Source organism: Dunckerocampus dactyliophorus, chromosome 2, assembly GCF_027744805.1.
Source record: "Dunckerocampus dactyliophorus isolate RoL2022-P2 chromosome 2, RoL_Ddac_1.1, whole genome shotgun sequence".
NCBI classification, from domain to species: domain Eukaryota; kingdom Metazoa; phylum Chordata; class Actinopteri; order Syngnathiformes; family Syngnathidae; genus Dunckerocampus; species Dunckerocampus dactyliophorus.
Window position 1 is genome coordinate 41,950,540 of NC_072820.1, and position 23,520 is coordinate 41,974,059.

At 40.3% G+C, this 23,520-nt stretch overlaps 1 protein-coding gene across 5 annotated transcripts in view; it reads left to right on the plus strand.

Moving 5' to 3' along the window:
- The window catches only part of LOC129177443 (zinc transporter ZIP11-like), a 97,484-nt gene extending 74,401 nt beyond the window's left edge, over window positions 1–23,083 (plus strand). For all 5 annotated transcript variants that reach the window (XM_054768581.1, XM_054768580.1, XM_054768584.1 and 2 more), the window contains 5 exons: window positions 6,999–7,157; window positions 14,682–14,751; window positions 17,422–17,520; window positions 17,617–17,775; window positions 18,033–23,083. In XM_054768581.1, the coding sequence (XP_054624556.1) occupies window positions 6,999–7,157; window positions 14,682–14,751; window positions 17,422–17,520; window positions 17,617–17,775; window positions 18,033–18,111 (566 nt within the window). In that variant the 3' untranslated portion in view covers window positions 18,112–23,083. The remainder of the gene's footprint in view (window positions 1–6,998; window positions 7,158–14,681; window positions 14,752–17,421; window positions 17,521–17,616; window positions 17,776–18,032) is intronic.
- Window positions 23,084–23,520: the final 437 nt, after the last annotated feature.

Genomic DNA, 23,520 nt, shown 5'->3' on the forward strand with positions numbered 1-23,520 from the left:
ATAAAAAAGATCTGTAGAATACATGAGCTCAGAGTGAACAAATGACCCTTTGCAAACAGCGACTATGTCCGACTGAGATACCACAGCTTGCATGGATGGAGGCCTGCTTTGTCCTTGCAAAGCAGTTCTAAATTTATGGATTTTTAATGCCTCAGGACAAATAAATAGTTGCCAATGGCTTTGCAGCTTTGCTCAGGGACAGTTGATCAGAAAGTCACTTTCTCTAAGGCTTTGGCTCATCTCCACCTCTTTTGTCTCCTCTTGTATTTCTCACCATACTGTTACTGGAGTAGACCCCTTAGTTGCTCCTGAATCTTAATTCTTCACCTTACCAAGACATCTTGGACAGTTCTACACTTCCAACGTTGTGGGAACAATTTAGAAAAGACCCTTTTTTCTAACATGACCATGCCCCAGTACACAAAACCAGGTCCACAAAGCAATGGGTGGATAAGTTTTTGGTCTGGAAAAACTCACACAGTGATTGAACTGCAAAGAGACGAAATTATCGGCTGCATTTTCTTATTATCTGTCCTCAACCCATCAAACACCTTTACTGGAACTGAGATTGTGAGCCAAGTCTGTGGTTTAGCATCAGTGACCTCTGATTGCACAAAAATTCCCACAGGCACATTCCAAAATTTTTTAGAAAGCCCCAGAGGATTGTAATAATGCAAACGGGCAAAAACGGATTTCTTTGTATTTGTTTATTGGTAATTCCTGTAGTTGTTTTTTATAGTGTACAGTGTAACCTTGGTTAGCGTCACGACTCAAACCGAAACATGCTCTAACCGAATACATTTTACCCATACAAAATAATTCAAATCCAATTACTGTAAATTCCGGACTATAAGCCACTACTTTTTTCACATGCTTTGAGCCCCGTGGCTTAAACAATGATGTGGCTAATTTATGGCTAAAAGAACTACAGTTATGATGCTTGTGCAGATTCAGGAAGTAGTAAATTGGACTAGTGAAGTGGACACTCATATCACGTTTTTAAGTCTTATGAAGCGATCGTGTTTTGATCTGACAAATCAAAGTAAGTTTGATCAAGATTAGAATTGCTACAGCTTCTGCCTGGACTGCTTGGACCGTGGCAGCTGTTGAAGTCGATGGAAAAAAAGTGTCTCACGTCTCACTATGAGTTAAACAGTGACGCTGGGAACACAAAGTGGAGGTAGGATTGCAAGGTTTATAGTGTGTTTTTCTGTGTAAATATCTCATGTTACAATGTGGACACCTGTGGCTTATAGACAAGTGCGGCTGATACGTTCTCTTTAAATTTGGTGTGTGTGTGTTACGTTCAGGTACTGTTGATAGTTTGTAATTTACTGTAATCTGTTCAGGACACCCAAACATGTTAACATAACAATTTTGAATAGTTTAATTATAGTTTTACATGTGCAAAACATTTTGAAATGCATATACAGTTGTCCCTCGTTTAGCATGATTAATTGGTTCCAGACCCGACCATGAGTGAGTTTCCGCAAAGTAGGATTCAATATTGATAAAAGGAATATTTTGGTAGTTATGGTATAGAAAACCTGTTTATGATCCTCGAAATACGGTTTTTAACATTATTAGAGCCCTCTAGACATGAAATAACACCCCTATAGTCATCGTTAATAATAATAATAATAATAATGGATTGGATTTTATATAACGCTTTCAAAGGTACCCAAAGCACTTCACAATGAACCAATTAATTCATTTTGAAAAACCGTGATAGAGTGAGGTCGCAATGTTCGAAATGTGATGTAGCGAGGGACGACTGTACAGTAACTGAAATCGCCCATTTTTTACCCCACTCATTCCATGCTCTTCCCTTCTTCATATCTCCTGTCAATTCCTTTTTTATTTATATTAAAATCTGGTATTAGTGCCGTCTGACCTCGCCGCCTTTTGCCCATCCTTGACTGGCAGGGTCTTTAACAGCACCATTCACAACATGGAAATGACCAGGACCTCGCCAGCTGCTGATAATGTCACTGATCACTGTCTTCCTCAGCCTGACTAACCCTGATGAATGCAGGTTGTCAAAACAAATCTGGAATTTTTGCTTGATTTTTGTGCACCAATAGTCTTTTTTTTCCCCTTTTCTTTCGACATGAGCGATGCTTCATTTATTCAGGTTGTAACCTAAAAGGTCATCTTGCAGTCAAATAGTCGTTTATGTCAAAGGTTGTAATTTATTAACATTAGCACCAAACCAAATTCAGGACAGATTGCGGAAAGAAGGCCAACCCCTTGATTAATCATTTGCGTAAGATTCGGGTGTCAATACCGTCGTCGATATGCTAGAATATACCTCACTGGATAAAATAAAACGAAATCACTCAGGATGAAGGGGTTACTTTGCTATGACCAATAAAGTACCGTAATTTTCGGTGTATAAGCCCCTATTTTTTTCTCACGCTTTGAACCCTGCTGCTTTTACAGTGGCACGACTAATTTGTGGTCAAGTTCTGGTCTTGCGAAATCTTGTGTGTCGCGTCAATTTTAAAAAGTAGTGTATTTGTAGCTCATAAGATAAAGAATATAACATATCATTGGTGATGTGAGATACCACTACTTTATTTTCTGATTCAATACTGAGTCAAAATCAGGCTGGTATCAGCGATGCTGATCCGATACTGATACTTTGTGCAAATACACCTAATGTGTATTGGGTAAATTTTAAAAAGTAGTGTATTTCAAATTATAGCATGGTTCATAAGATAAAGAATACAAGATATCATTTATTTTAAACTGCGTAACATTTAGACAATGGCAGCGACAATGAAAGCAGGAGAGTGACCGGCGATGTGTGTGCTGCAGGAATTGTGTGGCTGTTTGGTTCCAACACTTGAAGAGGACAACTTTGGTGGTGTTAGTTCCCAGGTGAAGGAGTAGGACAGCAATGAATGACTTCTCTGGCTACAACTGTGTTACATGCATTGTTCAGCACTATTTGGAGCATTTATTTAATTAAAAGTTAAAAAATCTTTATGTGTACTAAATATCCCATGTTACGATGTGGACACCTGTGGCTTACAGATTGGTTTGACCTATACATGTACAAATCTTACTTTGTCTTTAATTTTAGTGGTTGCGGTTTAAATACCGGAGTGCTCTATGGTCCGGAAATTAGTAGTAGTATGAGTATAGTGATTGATGTTGCTCTTGGGACTAGAATAGTACAATGCTTCTATTGGCTGATAGAGGAAAAGGCTATCAGCATTCGCAGAAATGATTTTTGTAAAGAGCTGAAGCATTTCCACAAATGCATTCAAAAATAGATTGGATATAAAATGACACGTTGGGTTGCTTGGCAGTATTTTCTTATCAAATTAATTAATCTGATCCTTAATAACAGTGACTGGATTTGTAGTGATTGTGAAGAACAGTGATGTGCTGGACTTTTGTGTGATTTCCCCCTCAGCCTCCTGACCCTCGCTGGCTTGCACTCACATTGTGCATTTGAGCCCACTTTTATTCTGCTAAACATCCTGTGTTTTAGGTGTTAAGTGGGCCCAGGCATGATACGATTGACCTTGTGTTAGTAAGCCCTTAGAATGCATACCAAATCACGTGTTTGTGGAGAAGCTGTGGCCAAATCGCTAAAGAAGTGTTTCTGCTAGGATAACCAAAACTTACATTTCAAGTGGGGGGTTTTTTGTTAGTTTTTTTTTTTTATTTATTAATAACAGTGAGGCATGACTGTTCATTTTCCTTTCCATTTAAAAGGATAGCAAAAGAACAAGCTAATGGAAGCAATCATTGTTCAAGGCTCTTGTCTTTGGAAACCATGTGCAATTCAGTTGACAGTCATGGAAATGCAGCATACTGCTGCAGTGGAGCATTTTTCATAGTGCCTGTAAGGAATTATGTATGTAAATTAGCCACACAAATCATTCAGCACACACATCTCTCTGCAACTCAGAACAGTTAAATACGGCTTGATTTTTGCAGTCTCCCTCCCCTTGATTATTGTAATTGGAATTGTTCTGAAATTACAATTTAAATTGTTACTGAAAAGCAGAGCTGTGTCATGAAACAAATTTTATTCTGCTTTGGAGGTTCAACTCTTTGCGGTTTGCACATTTAAACACAATTTATGAGAACATTTGGTTTCATTAAGTGAGGCTTTTATAATTTTATTATAGTCTAGAGTAGTATAATATAGTATAATCGCGAGCCTTGGTTTCTTGGTGATGGCATGAAGAGGACCGGGTACAGAATGTGAAATATGTTCCAACTACAAAACAGTCAGAAATGATTGGTATCCATGTTCATGTTCTGAGTCATTCAGAGACACAAAATTGTAACACTATCAGGAGCAACTTGGGGTTGTATATATTTTGTATATACTTGGTTTGTCATAGGGAGAACTGAGAGTCAAACCAGCAGTCGTCACATTGCCTGAGAGCATCTATACCACTCAGCCATGCCATATCCATGGCAACCATCTGAACACTTCTGTACGTTATTTATTTATATCGATGTGTGCTTGTGGTTTGTTTTTGTTTTTTTCTTGGAGTGTCTTAATGGGAGGTCGCATCCACAAACATACCTCAAAGGTTGGGTTCTCCATGTTCTGTCGCAGCAAAATGAATTAAGGGATGTTGGCCTTTGGCAATGCCCTCTGTGTAATTGAACACCTTGAGCAATTGTCCAGATCATTTGACCTTTGCACACCAAATAATTCAAATTGACAGCTTCTTATGTTGCACAATTGAAATGCACTGAGCTGTGTTGAGGGGTCAAGACACATCTGCAGATAGCCTTGGCAAAGGGGAGGAAAATTGAACCCGGCTGAAGAAATTGTACTGAATGTCCATCCAATTAACAATTGAATTGGACATATTTGGAACTATTTCTCTATTTCGCCACTTATGCTGTATGCCGTAAATTTCAGTGTATAAGCCGCTGCTTTTTTCTTAAACTTTAAACCCTGCGGCTTATACAGCGGTGTGGCTAATTTATGGCTAAGTCTCGTGACATCTCCTTTACTTCAGAACTACTACTAATTGTTTAAATACTGTGCCGCTCGTGAGTCGGTGAGGGAACTGTAGCTCTTTCTTTGGTCGGAGCCAATCACGAGCTATCAGTGCACTCACAACGAGTTTATCAACCAATAGGGGCATTGGCATTGTCATGGACCAGGAGGAAACCAGGTCCCACTGCACCAGCGTAGGTTCTGACAATGGGTCCAAGGATTTCTTCCCAGTGCCTAATAGCAGTCAGGGTGCCATTATCTAACCTGTAGAGGTCTGTGCGTCCTTCCAGGGATATGCCTCCCCACACCATCACTGACCCACCACCAAACCGGTCATGCTGAATGATGTTGCAGGCAGCATAACGTTCTCCACGGCATCTCCAGACCCTTTCACGTCTGTCGCATGTGCTCAGGTTGAACTTGCTCTCATCAGGGAAGAGCACAGGGCACCAGTGGTGGAGTTGCCAATTCTGGTGGTCTATGGCAAATGCCAATCGAGCTCTACGGTGCTGGGCAGTGAGCACAGGGCCCACTACAGGACGTTGGGCCCTCAGGCCACCCTCATGGAGCCTGTTTCTGATTGTTTGGTCAGAAACATTCACACCAGTGGCCTGCTGGAGGTCATTTTGTAGGGCTCTGGCAGTGCTCATCCTGTTCCTCCTTGCACAAAGGAGCCGATACCGATCCTGCTGAGGATTGAAGGACCTTCTACGACCCCGTCCAGCTCTCCTGGAGTAACTACCTGTCTCCTGGAATCTCCTCCATGCGTCCAAGTACCGCAGTGATGCCCTGGTCCAGATCCAGGAGGAGATCCCCCAGGACACCATCCGTAGTCTCATTAGGAGCATGCCCCGACGTTGTCAGGCATGCGTACAAGCACGTGGGGGCCACACAAACTACTGAGAATCATTTTGAGTTGCTACAATGACATTTTAGCCAAATGGACCAGTGTGCTGCATCATTTTTTCACTTTCATTTTTGGGGTGTCTTTGATTTCCCCCCTCTATAGGGTGATCATTTTCATTTCTATCAAATTATGTGGCATCATTTTGTTCTCCCCGTGTGTGTGCGTGGGTTTTCTCTGGGTACTCCGGTTTCCTCCCAATGAGGTTAATTGGCGACTCTAAATTGTCCATAGGTATGAATGTGAGTGTGAGTGGTTGTTTGTCTATATGTGCCCTGTGATTGGCTGGCGACCAGTCCAGGGTGTACCCCGCCTGTCGCCCGAAGTCAGCTGGGATAGGCTCCAGCGTGCCCCCGCGACCCTAATGAGGATGAAGCGGTATAGAAAATGGATGGATATATATATACTGTATAACAGTATAACAATATAACAGTCTGACTCATGTTGTCATCTTCCAAAGTACACTAAACTCATCACACAACAACTTAACACTCACAAGGTATACTTCAGAAATATATATGTACCAATACGAGTTTAAAATGAAAAAAACAGCTCTTTTTCATGTTTTCTCATAACGCATTGTTCTGAGGAACACATTAATTGGCGCGCTGCGATGATGTCAGCCCTTCCTCTGTTCTTCTCTGGCATGATGCCCCACAGGTTGCAGATTGGATTCAGGTCAAGGGAAACAGCCAGACAGTAAATAACTAAATACCTTTGTCATCAGGGACTGCAGAGACACTCCAGCCATATTGTCATGCACTAGTTTCAGCACCGATGTTGAGGGGACTATCCCTTCGTAGGGGTTTTCTTGGGCATTGCTAGTCCTTTCCCCCTGTTGTTTCTGTCATCTGCACAACAGCAGGAAAAATGAATGTATTTACCATTGTTACCATTATTTTTGGGAAGTGTTAAAAAATATTTGGGTATTTTGTTGATGTACAGTAACAGACCCTTCGACTCTATCATCCTTTTTGGGACATTAATTTAGCATCTTTTGTTACTGTGGTTGTTCTTCCCTATTTTCAGCTGATTTTCTCTTTTCTCTCCAATCAGTAAAAATGCCAGAGTCATATTGTTAAAATCCTTTTTCTGTTTTTGTGGTTAAAACAGAGGAGGGTCTTCAGCTTCCCAGGAAGAGAGTATCTCATTGGGATAGCTCAGATGTTCAACAAACAGAGAGTAAACATCCAGAAATGGCTGGACGTTCAGGAAGCAGCTGGAGACGCATCCTCCTACTCATCCTCGCCATCACTATTCACAACATCCCAGGTGAGAGCAAGTCGTAAGGATGTTACTGGCACATGAAATATATCACAATTGTTGTATTTGAAAGTCACCCAAACAATAGTTGTTTTTTTTTCCCACCTGCCCATGCCCAAGTCTCCAGCTGTGTAATTTGAGGCTGTTAGTTTAATCAAATATACAGTATCCCTGGAATATGTAATAACAAAATAATAAATAGTAATACATCCCTGTTTCATTACATATTTTATTTGTTTTCAAAATTTTATTATTATTGGGTTTCTTTCTTCTTCTTCTTCGTCTTCTGCTTGCATCCTGTGAAGAGTGTGCAGGTCTTTGTTAATAAGAACGTTCGTTTTAATTGCATTAATCCACCTCATCGTTGCTCATTGACATGGCTATTTCAATCAGTACCGCAGCTACATTTTCATATTTTGTGTGTGCATAATGCAAATTAGGCACTTGCAGAGTGTGTAGGAGGAGAACCAATGTTTACCAGGAAATGCTGCAGTAAAAGCATAATTTCATGTCAAAGACCAGTCCATTTACTAGAGAAAAAAAAAAATACACTTGTCGCTGCATACACTTACCTTGTGATTTTAATTACAACATATGCATGCAATATATGCTTCTCGCCTCATTTCTACCACATTTATATACACGTGTACATGACGTAGATAATCAGCATCCTGCATTCATTCATTTACTGGGAAAAGTGTTCCCTTAATGGAAATGTCAAAACCTCTCACAATAACACATATTTACTACTATTACTCTTATTTAAACCTCAATAAAATAATAATAATAATAATGCACCGAGATACAGTAAGTGAACATCATCAAACAGAATTATATTTTTACCAATTCCACATCATACAGGTGTGGCTTGCATTCTGGAATGTAGTCAGTCATTTAAATATTAATGTGCAATGACAGTGAATTAATGGGAAATAGCAATGTGATGTGTGTTTAAATGAATTTCTATATTAATTCATTTAGATTTAATAACTTTTGTATGCACAGCAGTGGTGATGCATGATTGGTTTAATATACAGTAAAACGGGTACAAATACAAAAGAGATTTCATACCATAGTGGTCATGTATCGCTCGTGATTTTTGATGATAAGTTAATGAAGTATTGTTGTGCAGTTGCTGTGTTTGTAATTTTGCCACCTGAAAGTGTCGTAAAAGGCACCTGTTTGATTCTGCAGAAGAGTCACTTAACAACATGGAGGACCTTGGGGCCATTCAGAAATGCAGGTTGATAATAGAGCAATTAAATATAAAAGGCAAAATGCTGGTTCAGCTTGTGCTCTGCCACCATGAAATGGTAAGTGCACTTAATTTTCAACTGTTTGTCTCAGTGGGACCTGAAGCCCTCTGACAGACACCATGCATTGCTCTTTGTATTGAACAAAAGAAACATCCGATGCATAATAACATGTATTGATTGGCAAAGAGGCTGGCAAAGCTACATGAGGTTGCTTTGACAGAACCTTAACAGGAGTTTGGTGGTGGTCTGTGAAAATTGCTGGCGATTTTCTCCCATCAGAGGGGATGAGCCCTGTTAGTGTGATGGATGAAGCGACACAGGTCTGTGACACAACGACTGTCAGATTTGTTGAAACAAATCTGTTTTGTGACGCAAACTATTAGGAAGAATTTTGGCAAGGTATGGCAGTGTGGACTAGGGAATTCTCAATTGAGCCGTTTTCAGTGGGTCGCAGGTCTTTGCCTGGGCAAAATATATATACACTCCTGATCAAAATCTTAAGACCAGTTGAAAAATTGCTAGAATTTGCATTTTGCACATTTGAATCTTACTGAGGTTTTAAGTAGAGCTACAATATGCAAAAGCAAGAAAGGGGAGTGAGACAAAAAGCATTTTGAAAAAGTAATTTATTGAAAACAACAATGTGAAATAGGCTGTTTATCAGCTGATCAAAAGTTTAAGACCATCGCTGAAAAAATGACAAAAACTCTCCAAACCAGAACAAAAAATGTTCTCAGTAGGACTCAGTAATGAGTAGCTCCACCGTTCTTGTTCATCACTTCAAAAATTGGTTCGGGCATGCTTGATGGGAGTGTTTCCAGGAGGCTAATGGGAACAAGATGGCTTCACTAAGGGCATCAACTGTCTGGAACTGATGGCCATTTTTATAAACTTCCCTTGCCATCCATCCCCAAATGTTGTCTATGGGATTTAAATGAGGGGAACGTGCAGGATGGTCCAAAAGAGTGATGTTATTCTCCCTGAAGAAGTCCTTGGTCAAGCGAGCATTGTGAACTGCAGCGTTGTCCTGTTGAAAAACCCAGCTGTTCCACACAGATGACGACCCTCAGTCATGAGGGATGCCCACTGCAACATCTGCACGTAAGCAGCCGCCGTTTGACGACCCTGCACCACCTGAAGCTCCAGTGTTCCACTGAATGAAAAAGCACCTTGGATCAAGATGGACCCCTCTCTACTGTGCCGGGTAAAAAACATCTCAGGTGGGACCTCCTTGTCATGCCAGTAACGTCGGAAGCCATTTGGACTGTCAAGGTTACATTTTTTCTCATCAGAGAATAAAACTTTTTTCCACCTTTCAATGTCCCATGTTTGATGCTCCCTGGCAAAGTCTAAACGGGCAGTTTTGTGGCGTTGAAGGAGACGAGGTCTTTGAATTTGTTTTTTGTTTTTTTAAACCCTTTTCCCGCAGATGTCATCTGATGGTTATTGCGCTGCGTCTGCACCAGTAAGAGCCTTAATGTGGGTCGAAGACTGCCCTGTGTCTTGATGAACAGCCAATTAGATCCTGCGGCTAAGTGCAGGTGTGATATTTTTGGATCTACCACTTGACATTTTTGTTCCATAATGCTCAGGATCTTCACAAAAATTTAGAATGACAGATTTACTGTGTCCAACCTCAGCAGCAATGGCACGCTGCGAGAGGCCTTGCTTATGCAGCTCGACAATCCGATTTTGGCTTTTATAGCCTGTGGTCTTAAACTTTTGATCAGGTGATAAACAACCTATTTCATTTTTTTTGGTTTTTGATTTAATTCCAAAATTAATTCCGTCCTTAATTCTTAAGGACGCTAAGCGCTGATCTTAAGGACGCTAAAGACCCCAGGGAAGAAAATACAGCATTATGCAATGATATCAACATTCTACAGGATGAAATCAAGGCATTATTGAAGGATAATGCTGACTTTCGCACCACCCTTGAGGAAGAGAAAGAAGCAAAGGAGAATATCAAGGAGCAAATTAAAAACTTCATTGACGAGATGGATCAGATGGCACGAATGAATGATGTGGTCCTCCAGCACGGTAGCGATACACACAACGGGACACGAGAAGTCGGCTTTTACTGTTGTGCTTTTTTACCAAGGTAATGGACAGAAATTGCCACCTGTGGTAGCACAGCCACAAGATGTTACCTAAAGAAAAGTTTCCAGCCGGACCAATCAAAGGGGCTGGAAAGACGAGGAGAAAATGGCTGAATGGCTGAGTGAGGTGTACGGAAAGAGACCGGATGTTTTTTTCCCCACACGTCACCGTCACCGTGTATCTGACGCGGCCATCTCACAGCCGCTGTGAAAAAGCAAGTGCAGCAAATGAACTCGGAGCTTGCCATCATTCCTGGAAGCTTGACGAAGGAACTCCAACCGCTGGACATCGGTGTAAACACGGCGTTTAAAGTGAAGTTGCGAGCGGCGTGGGAGCGATGGATGACAGATGGCGAACACAGCTTCACTAAGACTGGGAGGCAGCGCCGGGCTAGTTACGCCACAATTGTGTGAATGGATTGTGGATGCTTGGGAGAACGTTTCTGATGCACTGTTGTTTGAGCTTTGGCTGGAATCATTTCTGAGGCGCCGCATGGCAACAAGACTGACTCTAGGAGGGAACCTGGCGTGTTTGATGGAGAACTTGCCCCACTGTTCATTTGAGATACAAAAGATGAGGACTTTGATGGATTTGTGGATGAGGATTGATCAAAAATAACGTGAGTACATTGTTAAATACTTCAATAAAGTACAACCAAACTCAGTTTTGCTCCCGCTGGCTTTTTAAAAACATACAATAGAAAGCATGCTAGCATATTGTTGCATTCTGTGATGCCATCACGGAGAAATAGAAGAGGATTACAGAAACAACCTGTGCAGAAGCTCTGGTGAATTCCGTGCCCAAGATGATTAAGGCAGTGTTAGAAAATTGTGCTCACACAAAATATTGACAATTTGGACACAATTAGGACACTGACTAAAAAAACGCATCTATTGTTAAAATAAATGGCGGGGGAAAAAAGTGAAATTACTGTCAAATATTGTCTTCCTGTGGTGTGGAGTGGTGCAGTTGATTTCCAATGAGCACCTACTCTGCACTGAGCGCGTAAGATTATTTTGCTTGAGGCAGCCAATGCTGATGTGCGGACAGTTATGGAATCTCATGGAAAGCGTTCAAGTAAAACATACAGTTTACTGGGAAAGCAGCCAAATTATACGCCTGAAAGCAAACAATGACATTTTTTTTCCCAGAAAAGTCCCGAGTGTAATACTAAATTGCTCTGTATTTCATAAAGGATTTCACTTTGTCATTTCTACACCCATTCTATACTGCAGTGCATTTTTAAGTTATTGTGCCAGCCCACAAGACCGCAGAAGAAAATAGAAATGCTGTATTATTTAAACGTTTGTGTTGCCTAATGAGGAAGAAAATTGCCTTTTATTGCTACTCGTATTTTCTCTCAGGTGAAGTCCTCCCGCTGCGTGGATAATATAAAAAACACACTAGTGGTGTTCATCTTTTATTATATGAACCTGGTAGGCTACTGCATTATCCAGTAATAATGAAGTTTTGGTGTCTGACCTGTCATATATTGGAAGGGCAGCTGGCATTGACTCTGGCCACCCGCATTGTTGTAGAGAATGAATGGATGGATTAAAATGCATAAGAAAGTTTTATATTTTGAATGTTATTTTTAACACTGTGATTTCTGTAGTGTTTTACTTGAAAATGTCAGTGAAAAAAATGTAAATAAAGAAATGTTAACGTGTTAAGAAATGCCTGAGAGCCACATCTGGCTCCCGAGCCATAGGTTCCCTGCCCCTGCTATAAAGTCATAGTCTTCTCTCCAAACTCCAGACTTTGCACTGACGTTAGAGGTCCAAAGCAATCGAGGCATTATTGTGGACTTACATCTTTGCATCGTCCCATTGCTTGTACTAAAAGCCAAACACTGAAACGCTCCCTGCTTGTTACTGTGTCGTCAAACTTAGTTTGTAGGTGCAAATAGAGTTTCCACCGGCCCTGTGGCATTTCAGACCATTCCAGAGGATTGAGTGCAAGTGAAGGGAGCTTTTCCCCATAACAGTGCTTCATTACGTCTGCCTTGATGGGCTGCTGGGGAATAGAATGGAACCAGGCTGTCTTTATCTTAGGTAATGACAGGTGTTAGATGATGATGAAGTGGCCCCCAGGCTCTTGGATATCTGCAGCTGCACAGGGATGAGGATGCGCTCGTCTCCCCAGGTTGCCTGTGCATGGCTTCTTTCATCTTCCGTTTGAGTCATTTTGCATCTCTTTTTACTTTATTATGATGTATTGTGATGTGTGGCTCTATAATCGTAGGTGGGGTAGTATTTCAGGGGTCCGGGTGCCTCTGCTTACATGATTCAAACATTTAAACAGTGGTGGTAAGCTAATATAATATGTAATTGCTGCAACATGGAGAAGGGGTAGGATTATATGTACAGTATAAGACTGGTTTATCATTACTTCTTTTCGGGCATTTTGAATTGTGCAAGCATAACCATATTGTGTTCCTTAATGTAATTCTGTTAACTAAACTATTGGTTGTTTCTTTTTTTTTGCATGATGTATGCATGCGTCTATATCTTCACCATGTGCAGTGGGGTTTTAAAATACGCTTTCAGGCAGTAATAATTTACCTTCTATGGGTAATAAATTACATGTAATATCGTAAGGTCACATAATTTCCCTCGGTTCTAGTGAGGATAAGCGGCATAGAAGATGGATAGATGGAGATTATTGCACGCTTCCAGCAGACTGCAGCATCCCCATGTGTCATTAGTAACCACTCAAACATCTCAGTGAGAATGAGCGGGCGTTAGATTGTGAGGAAGACTGTTAAGTCTGCACTTGCCCGAAGCTCTTGGGATCCAGAACTCTATGTGACATCTTATTTCTTCACTTAATCCACTGAAAATCAGTAAATGGAGTCTGTCTGAAGGTGTTGCACCATGCAGGAGGTGTTTGAAAGCAAAAAACGCGCAAAATTGTTGCTCAAAAGAGAAGGTTTGTCTTTTTTTATTATTATTATTTCTACTACTAAAGGTAATTAATACTATAAAAAAGGGAGAATGCTGAAAGAAAGCTGTTATTGCATAAATAGTCCTTGTTGGACCTACTTTCAAAGTGTGTGCATGTGAGCAATAGGGTCACGTGATGCTGGTGACTAAATTCAAAAACCTGCAGGGCACACTACTGTATGCTTGTGTATGACATAAATTACCATGCATTATCGTTCTAATCAAGCGTCTGTTAGTGGGATGGTATGACTTCTCTGTGTTTTAAGTGCCTGTAGCTTTATTCGCAGTAACATATCATTAGTTCCATAAATTGGGCCACTATACACGGATAGCAGGTTTGGGGAAATTAGAACATTCGCATGCTATTGAGCAGGGGTCCCAAATCAGGTTGCAGAAAAACGTTCAGAAAAATCAATAGACAACATTTTTTTGTGTTAATTTAAAAAAACAAATAACTATGTTGAATTACAGTAAATATCCTGTAAATGTACACTATATCCATGTTGGGAATAATGTGCTTTCTTTTATTTAATAAAAATACACACATTTATTTTACTCTGATAGCACCTTGGGGTCAAAGTTGGGCACTCACGCAATCGCTCCTGCCAGCGCATGCAGGAAGAAACAAACTATGTTAAGTTTTCTCACTGGGGCTGCTGAAAAAAACTTCCCAGGCCAATAAGGACACAAGAAAACAAAATTAATCTGACATTATGACAACAGCTACTTAAAATATGGTTTAGTTGCCTTCATACTAATGCACCAAATCTCGTGTGTGCAGGGAGAAGATCGCTGTGCCGTCATTTTGGATGAAAGTTAAAAGGAACTATCCATTACTTTCCACAATGGCGTTGAAGACGTTGTTGCTCTTCACATCCAGTTACTGGTGTATGGTTTTCAGCGTTGACCATCTTCAAAAGAACAGACGTGAAAAACACGCTGTGTTTTGTTTGTACTGTTTTAATTTGGTATCGTGCTTTTCTTTTTTTACTATCACTTCAACCCCGGAGCCGTTACGTGCTGTAGAAGATGGATTAAACCGTTCATGCAAAAGAATTCCTGGCCTGTTTGCATCCTTTTTTTTATTTATGGGTTGCCCTCCTCCTGTCTGTTCGGTCTTTGTTGATTCCTCATTCTGCTTGAAATCTGAGTTTGTTTAAAATGAGGCGCAGGTCACGTATTTGTCACACTTCAACAGACACGGTTCACATATTGATGTTTTCTTTCTGCAGAGGGCTTGGCTGTGGGGGTTGGATTTGGAGCAATTGGAAAGACTTCATCTGCTACTTTTGAGAGTGCAAGGTGAGCCCCATTAGCCAACAAATATAGTAGAACCCCAAAAGTGGAATGAACCTGAAGTCCTATGGTTCTAAATTCAACCTTTTTTTTGCTAAATAATGCCACACAAACTATGATGGTTTGAACTGCCAACAAATATCATAAGACCTTCGTTCAGCAAGCATCAACTGATTCAATGCAATTTTTTTGTTGTTTTGGGCGGCATGGTTCAGGTGGTAGAGGGTCGTCTCCCAACCTGAAAGTTGCGGGTTCGATCCTCCGTCATCGTGTCGAAGTATCCTTGGCCAATATACTGGACCCCCAGTTGCTCCTGATGCTGCGTCATCAGTAGGTAAATGTGCTAACAGTGTCAACGCACTTTGAGTGCCTTGGAGGTGGAAAAGCACGATACAAGTGAAAGACCATTTGCATCTTAACATTCACAGTGCTTGCTGGACACTGATTATGATTTCTTTTTCCATTATTTCCTACCAGAAATATATTGTTTCGAAAACCAGGTTCATCAGTGTATGAAATATGTATTAGCAATATTAAATCAATCTAAATGATTAAAGTGGCAATGTTGTTTGATTTGGGAACACACATTAATGATCCCCGTATAAGAAGTCGAATTTTGGTTCTCTACATTCAAGTCACAGGAAAGAGCGACGTATTTCCAGGGTTCCCTTGCTGTTTATGTGAAATGTACTTTACTTTGAAACCACTGCGCTACATACAAAAGACAATACAGCATGCGTTTGTTAAGCAACAAAACGATGGTCAGGCCTCTGTGTTGTAACATTACAACCGTCCTTTTTTGCTTGTGTGCAGCCTCTTCTCGCTGACATCTCCTAGTGTTTGTATGTACAGTACAGCCGTCCCTCGTTTCTTGCGGTTAATTGGTTCCATACCCGACTGTGATCATGGAATTTCCCCAGGATAGGATTCCTTATTTATCCATCCATCCATCCATCCATTTTCTATGCCGCTTATCCTATTCCTTATTCATAATTTGAATATGTTCATAGTTAGACCATAGAAAACCGGTTTACGACGTACTAAATACGGGTTTTAACATTATTAGAGCCCTCTAGATATGAAATAACACCCCTATAGTCACCTTTACTCTCGTATTACCCAATATAGTAGACATAATAAGAGAAAATAAGGCATTAATAAGACATAATATAAACTCACATGTTAGCATTGGGAGAGTTCCCTGTGGTTGTTGTACGGTACTTCCAGCAGTGGCTATTGCCTCATCAATGTAACATTACTGGCACCTAGTGACCAGTTTAGAATACTACATATCACAACATATCTTTGAATGCATCTTCTGGATGCCTTTATACTGTATATATTTTAGTTCATTCAGCCATTTAAAATGGTTATTTTACACCAAAAGTATGTAAAATTTGCTTAAATATGCATATTTTTTTTAATTAATAGGCCACAGTCAACCATGAAACAGCAATGATTTATGAACTAATATATTTTTTCAACACGTAATTGAGTGAGGCAACTCAATTTGTAACATGAAGCGGCGAGGGATGACTGTATGTACCTCCAAAAGTGCAACCATAGAGCTATACGTAACCTTGAACAGTAACTTTGTGAGGTCTGGGCAGCAGGGGTAGCACGAGACGAGGCGATACACGAAACTGGGTCTGCGAGGACGAGACAAGATTTTAACTGTACTTTTAAGAGAAGTCAAATGAAAAACTCTAAATACTAATATACTAATATAATTTCTACTACGTTACACTCTTCTGTGTGTGCTAAATTATCAAGTTAATTTTCATCTCTTGTGTGACTAATTTATTTATTATCGTCCCAGGTCAAGAAATCTTGTCACATTTTAATCTGGCGAGATCTTGTGACACCCCTACTTTGCTGTATAATGTATAGTAACACCCCTGTACAAAGCTACTTTTATTTTTGAAACCATTATTTTCAGGTTAATACTATGTGTGCTTTTAAAAATGACTGTATTCCCCCATAAATGTTCCCAATTGTGAGCTGCTTACATCTAGCGGCTAAAGCGTGGTACTGCAAGGAGTGCAGCTATTTTTTTGAACTTGCGTGAGGCCAAGCCTTCTGCTACTCATGCTTTGTCCCTTTTCATTATCCTCCCAACTCAGTAAGCACTTTGGGCCCTGAGTTCTCATTCAGGTCATCCAATGCATTGCTGTGCTGCCATCTACAGGTTATATCATTACATTGCAACGTGAGCGTATTAGCTTAAGTAAGTAATAACAACTTTAAAAAAGAGCATACATCTCTACATAGAGCGAGCTATGACTTTTTAATCAGAAAAATAACGTTTTTGGAGGAAAAACTCACAGCATTTAAAGATACACTGTGCTGTTTGGACAGTGACAGAATAAAAGTAGAATATTGTGTTGTCTATTGTCACAAAAAAAAAACAAATCTCAAATATTTAATCATTTATATTGACCCAGCCATGGGTGATGTCCCAATAGGAGGGCTGCATCAGGAAGGGCGTTTGACATTAAAACTAAGTCAAATCAAACGTGATTAACTCACTGTGGTGACGCCTAATAGGAAAGATAGTATATATATATATATATATATATATATATATATATATATATATGCAGGATATTATTTAGTAACAAAAGAATAATATCATCAAAATAAGTTATCTGAATTTGCATTTTATTGTCCATGCAGGAATTTGGCTATCGGTATTGGTATCCAGAATTTCCCGGAAGGCCTCGCAGTGAGTTTGCCACTTCGAGGGTACGGGGTCTCAACATGGATGGCCTTCTGGTGATAACAGACACATTCAACAGGACTTATTAACACACTCACGCCAAGGCTGAAATAAGCATTCGCTCACTGTATTTGTTATGGTCCTCCTGTTAGGTACGGCCAGCTCAGTGGCATGGTTGAGCCCGTTGCTGGGATGCTGGGCGCCGTCGCCGTGGTGTTGGCTGAGCCCCTGTTGCCATACGCCCTGGCGTTTGCTGCTGGGGCGATGGTTTACGTAGTGGTTGATGACATCATACCTGAGGCTCAAGTCAGGTGAGGGAGGAGAATGCTGTGTATTAAGAAATGTCATTCATGTTAAAGGGATTGTTGGGATTTTTTGACCTGAAGTTGTATGTAACAACTTCTGGCGGTAATTTGAGATGCTTTTGTAGACCACGCTCCCGGAGATTACAGGAGACTCTGAGGTGAACTGGATAGAACCGTTAATCAGAGCATTTACGATATACAATGTATGTATATATATATATTGTCTTACTAGAATCTCCCTTGAACTCTGAACTTGCCCACAGTGGGAACGGGAAGCTGGCATCTTGGACATCTATCTTGGGCTTTGTAGTGATGATGTCACTAGATGTGGGGCTGGGCTGAATCACCGCGACGACCGGCATCGCCTCAACAACAGATGCCTCCATAGCCATCATCACCACGACGCCGCTGACCCCAGTGTCAAAGAATGGGACCAAATCAAGTATTACACATTTTGACACTTTTCCACAGTACAGCATGAACTCCTGGCGCCATAGTAAACCTTCCTCACTGACTCATCTAACTACACTGTGATTGTGTGGCGGCTATTTCTGCTTGACTGTTTGTTATGCAATGAAGACCTGATATCGCCACACTGTGACTATTCTCTATATCCCGACCTCATTGTCGTACAGTTATGTCCACACGTATTTGGACAGTGACTGAGATTGTATGGGTTTGCCTTTTACACCACCACAGTGGATTTGAAATCAAAACATCTGCACCACATAGACTTTCAGCTGCACGTTAGGAGCGTTTACAAAAATATCGCATTTCACTTATTTGAAAATGACGGCCATTTTATGTACCTCCGTTTTCAGGGGTTCAAATGTATTTGACCAAAATGGCATAAGTGAGTACAGTGTTCCCTCGCTCTGTCGCGGTTCACCTTTCGTGTATTCGCTGTTTGGCAGAATTTTTTTAGTGCTTCTTTTTTTTATTATTACAGCGTATAAACACTGTTACAGGCCGAGCCTGGCCCTTTAAGAAGAATTGCATTGTGGGAAATTAAGTGTCTCTCTCTCTCTCTCTCTCTTCCCTCTCTGTCTGTCTGCGCCGCCCATTGTTTTCTGCGTCCTGATTGGCTGTAGACCATTGTTAATCAATCTCCTTTGTGCCGCCCCGCTGTGTCCCCTGTGTCATCCCTAGCATGGTTGCTTGCTAGCTTGTAAATGAATCTTTACGCCCGGGACCACCAGCGAATGGCGAAAAAACACTAGTAATTAATCCAGAACCCTCCCCTTGTCTCTTCAGTTGCCATTGTTCACTCACGACACACTCACTAATATGCCTCATTCAACGCATTCCAAGTATGAAATGTATAGGTACTCCATACGTTCCGTTGCCAAACAAAGTTTTGCGTTTCAGCACACAACTATGGTGCATTCAAGGACCACCGAACAAAGTGCAAAATCGAAAAAACACAATCAATGAAGCATACAGGCATAAACATGTCAAATTGTTGGTCTTTCTAACAGTGGTATGTGTATGCTGTACATTTTATCTGTGTTATCACGTATTTATAAATTAGCGCCCACTAATGGCGTATGCCTACGGGATGTGTTTTTTGCAGAAAAAAAAGGGGATAAATAAAAAAGTCTAGATTATTTTTTGACCAAAAATCTGCCATTGTGCATGGATCCACTGTATACAATAAGTTACATGGTTTCTTTACATGGTTTCAGACAAGTGCAAAAGTAACACAGTGTGAATTATTATTTACTTTTTTGTAACTTGAAGTAAGACATTAATATTTCCAGCTTGTGTGAGGCATGCGTTGGATCATCCTTATGCATTCTTTAGATACCGGACATCCAAGTCGACCATAGAGTCTTATTCCAGCGCTTGGAAGACAATTTAGACATGTTTAATCTGGTTTTCCGATGCATGAATGTTCCAAGTAGTTGGCACTTTGTTTAAAGCCGCTGTGTTTATATTGATGAAGGCATCTTTTTACTGTAGTTGTGGACACGTCTGTGTAGGCTCTCAGTCGTACAGGAGTTGTCCATCGAGGAAAAGGCTTCTTGAGACGTCATCTGTACTTCTGTGAAGAAGGTGTCGGACGTTTCGCTCCTCATTCGAAGAGCTTCGTCAGTGAACTAATAAGTGCTGGTAGCTTAGGCCTTAAATACAGTAAGAGTGGGCGGAATTGGTGTGCCAACACCCTCCTCCTATTGGTTCCTTACACTAAGCCTGGGCGGAGTAGTGGTATAATCCTATCCTGTTATTAACACCTCCGATAAAAGGGAAGTGTCGCTCCCTGAATTGGGTATGAACAACTCTGATACTGGCTTAGTTCGCTGACGAAGCTCTTCGGATGAGGAGAGAAACGTCCGACACCTTCTTCACAGAAGTACAGATGACGTCTCAAGAAGCCTTTTCCTCGGTAGTTGTGGACAGTTTTGACAGCCGACCTTCTCCATAGTAGTCTTGACTTTTGCTGAGCTTGCGAAACCATTCTGTAATTGTCCACTGAAGCTGCCTTGCATGAAAAGCAACTCAATACTTTTTTAAAGTAATGTAATATAATGCAAAATTGAACATTTGTAGGGCATGCTTTGGAAGTTTGTGTTTAGGACCACTGACGTATCGTAATTTGACCCCGAAAATGTCAGGAAATAAGGATAATAATATAATAATAATGAAATAATAATAATAAAACAATGTATTTTCTAAAGTAATGAAATGAATTGAAAACAGGCATATCCTGCATAAAATACCATATTTTTTGTAAAACTTCTTAAATTAAAGCTCCATATTTTAGCAATTACTGATCGTAAATTCACTTCCTGTGTTTAAATGGTAATATTTTCTAATTGGAAGCGGGGGGAAAAATGACAACGTGTCACGATTGATGGCTTATAAGCAATAATAACAACAGAACAATCCTTATACACTCCTGATTAAAATCTTAAGACCAGTTAAAAAATGGCTAGAATTTGCATTTTGCACATTTGGATCTTAATGAGGTTTTAAGTGGAGCTACAATATGCAAAAACAGAAGGGGGAGTGAGATAAAAAGCATTTTGAAAAAGTAATTTATTGAAAACAACAATTAAACTGAAATATGCTGTTTAACAGCTGATCAAAAGTTTAAGACCAAAGGCTATAAAAGCCAAAACTGCTCAAAATGTTCATTTTCTGTCAGGCATTCACATGGTCATGCCCTCCTGATGGCTAAAGCTAAGAAGCTTTCTCTTTTTGAACGTGGTGGGATTGTTGAGCTGCATAAGCAAGGCCTCTCGCAGCGTGCCATTGCTGCTGAGGTTGGGTGCAGTAAATCAGTCATTCTAAATTTTTGTAAAGATCCTGAGCATTATAGAACAAAAAAGTCAAGTGGTAGACCCAAAAAAAATCACACGATTGGCTGTCCATCAAGACACAGGGCGGTCTTCCACCCAAATTAAGGCCCCAACTGGTGCCGACTGCAGCGCAATAACCATCAGACGGCATCTGCGGGAAAAGGTTTTAACAAACAAAAAACGAATTCAAAGACCTCATCTCCTTCAACGCCACAAAACTGCCCGTTTAGACTTTGCCAGGGAGCATCAAACATGGGACATTGAAAGGTGGAAAAAAGTTTTATTCTCTGACAAGAAAAAATGTGACCTTGACGGTCCAGTTGGCTTCCAACATTACTGGCATGACAAGGAGATCCCACCTGAGATGTTTTCTACCCGGCACAGTGGAGGGGGGTCCATCATGGTCTGGGGTGCTTTTTCATTCAGTGGAACACAGGAGCTTCAGGTGGTGCAGGGTCGTCAAACGGCGGCTGCTTACATGCAGATGTTGCAGCGGGCATCCCTCATGACTGAGGGTCCTCGTCTGTGTGGTAACAGCTGGGTTTTTCAACAGGACAACGCTGCAGTTCACAATGCTGACTTGACCAAGGACTTCTTCAGGGAGAATAACATCACTCTTTTGGACCATCCTGCATGTTCCCCTCATTTAAATCCCATAGAGAACATTTGGGGATGGATGGCAAGGGAAGTTTATAAAAATGGCCATCAGTTCCAGACAGTTGATGCCCTTCGTGACGCCATCTTCACCACTTGGAGCAATGTTCCCACTAGCCTCCTGGAAACACTCGCATCAAGCATGCCCAAACCCATTTTTGAAGTGATGAACAAGAACGGTGGAGCTACTCATTACTGAGTCCTACAGACAACATTTTTTGTTCTGGTTTGGAGAGTTTTTTGTCATTTTTTCAGCGATGGTCTTAAACTTTTGATCAGCTGATAAACAGCTTTCAGTTTTCAATAAATTACTTTTTCAAAATGCTTTTTGTCTCACTCCCCTTTCTTGTTTTTGCATATTGTAGCTCTACTTAAAACCTCATTAAGATCCAAACGTGCAAAATGCAAATTCTAGCAATTTTTCAACTGGTCTTAAGATTTGATCAGGAGTATATAAATAATAGTAACAATAAATCGCAAACGCAGTGAACTAAATAACACAAACATAACGTGTGAGTGTCATAATGGTGGTGGTGTACAGAGGCAAAATGAAAAAGACATACTTCCTGATGTCCAAATATTTGCAGGCACAGTATGGACCTAACTGTCATTTATTTGCTGTGCAGTGGAAAAGTACTCATTCATTCACAAACATTACTACAATGACTACTCCCTTTATGTAGGAGCCTTCAAAAGCTCTTTAGTCAATATTTCCTTTAAACCAGAAGTCGTCCATTCTTTTAAAAACTGTATAATTTACCTCATGATGGCAATACTTGAAGTCTGTTTTTGTTCAGCATAAACAGAAGCAGTTTGTTATTTCTTTAAAGAAGGACTTAATTCTCCAAGCTGTTTTCACGCAATGCTGCAATATGCAGATATAAATGGGACTTTGCATGCTTTTTTGCCAAGAAGGGATTTCACAATTTGTTGTTTATCCTTTTATTCATTACAACACGAATGAAAACAATTCGGCGCATCTTTTCCAAATAAATATAGTGCCTTTGTGTTTTTTTTATGGGCTGTCAAAATGCTACTGGTCTAAATGAATATTGTCTGTTTTAAAATGGTGAACTTGATGATGATTTACATATGAAATGTTTAACGAAACAGCCAAGTAAACAGGATCAGTGTCAGAATGATTGGGATTCAGTTGTTTTTTGGGGTTTTTTTTGCATATAAAAGATTGAATGGTGCTTTAATCTTGGAGTACAAATACACTTAATTTATGTAAATTAAGCAAGCAGGCCATAATGGCATCAATTATACTATTTAAATGCAGATAAATAATGAATAAAAAGGATAAATGAACATTTAAGGTTGCTTTTACCTTCACTGAAGGCGTGACTGTTCCCAAAGCCACAATGTGGCCGTGAGACACCACACAGACACCACCTTCCTGTTTTGTCATGAGTTATTTCTTCAATTCAGGAATGTTTCTCACCTTCTTTACCACTTGCAACTTTCTTTACAGTACAGATAAGAGTGTCCAGGTGAAAATCACTATTGAGTTCAAGAAATAACTCATGGCAAAACAGGGAGGTGGTGTCAGTATGGTGTCTCGCTGCCACAGTGTGTCTTTGGGAACAGTCACGTCAAGTCACGTCAAGAATCACATCTTCAATGAAGGCAAAAGTAAACGTAAATGCTCATTTATCCCTTTCATTCATCATGTGCATGCATTTCTATGCATTTTTCATTGTTTTCTGCATGTAAAACTATAATTGTAAAAAATATCAAATGTGTGTTTTGCGTTGACATATTTTGCTTTCTGGAACAGATTAATTGGATTTCC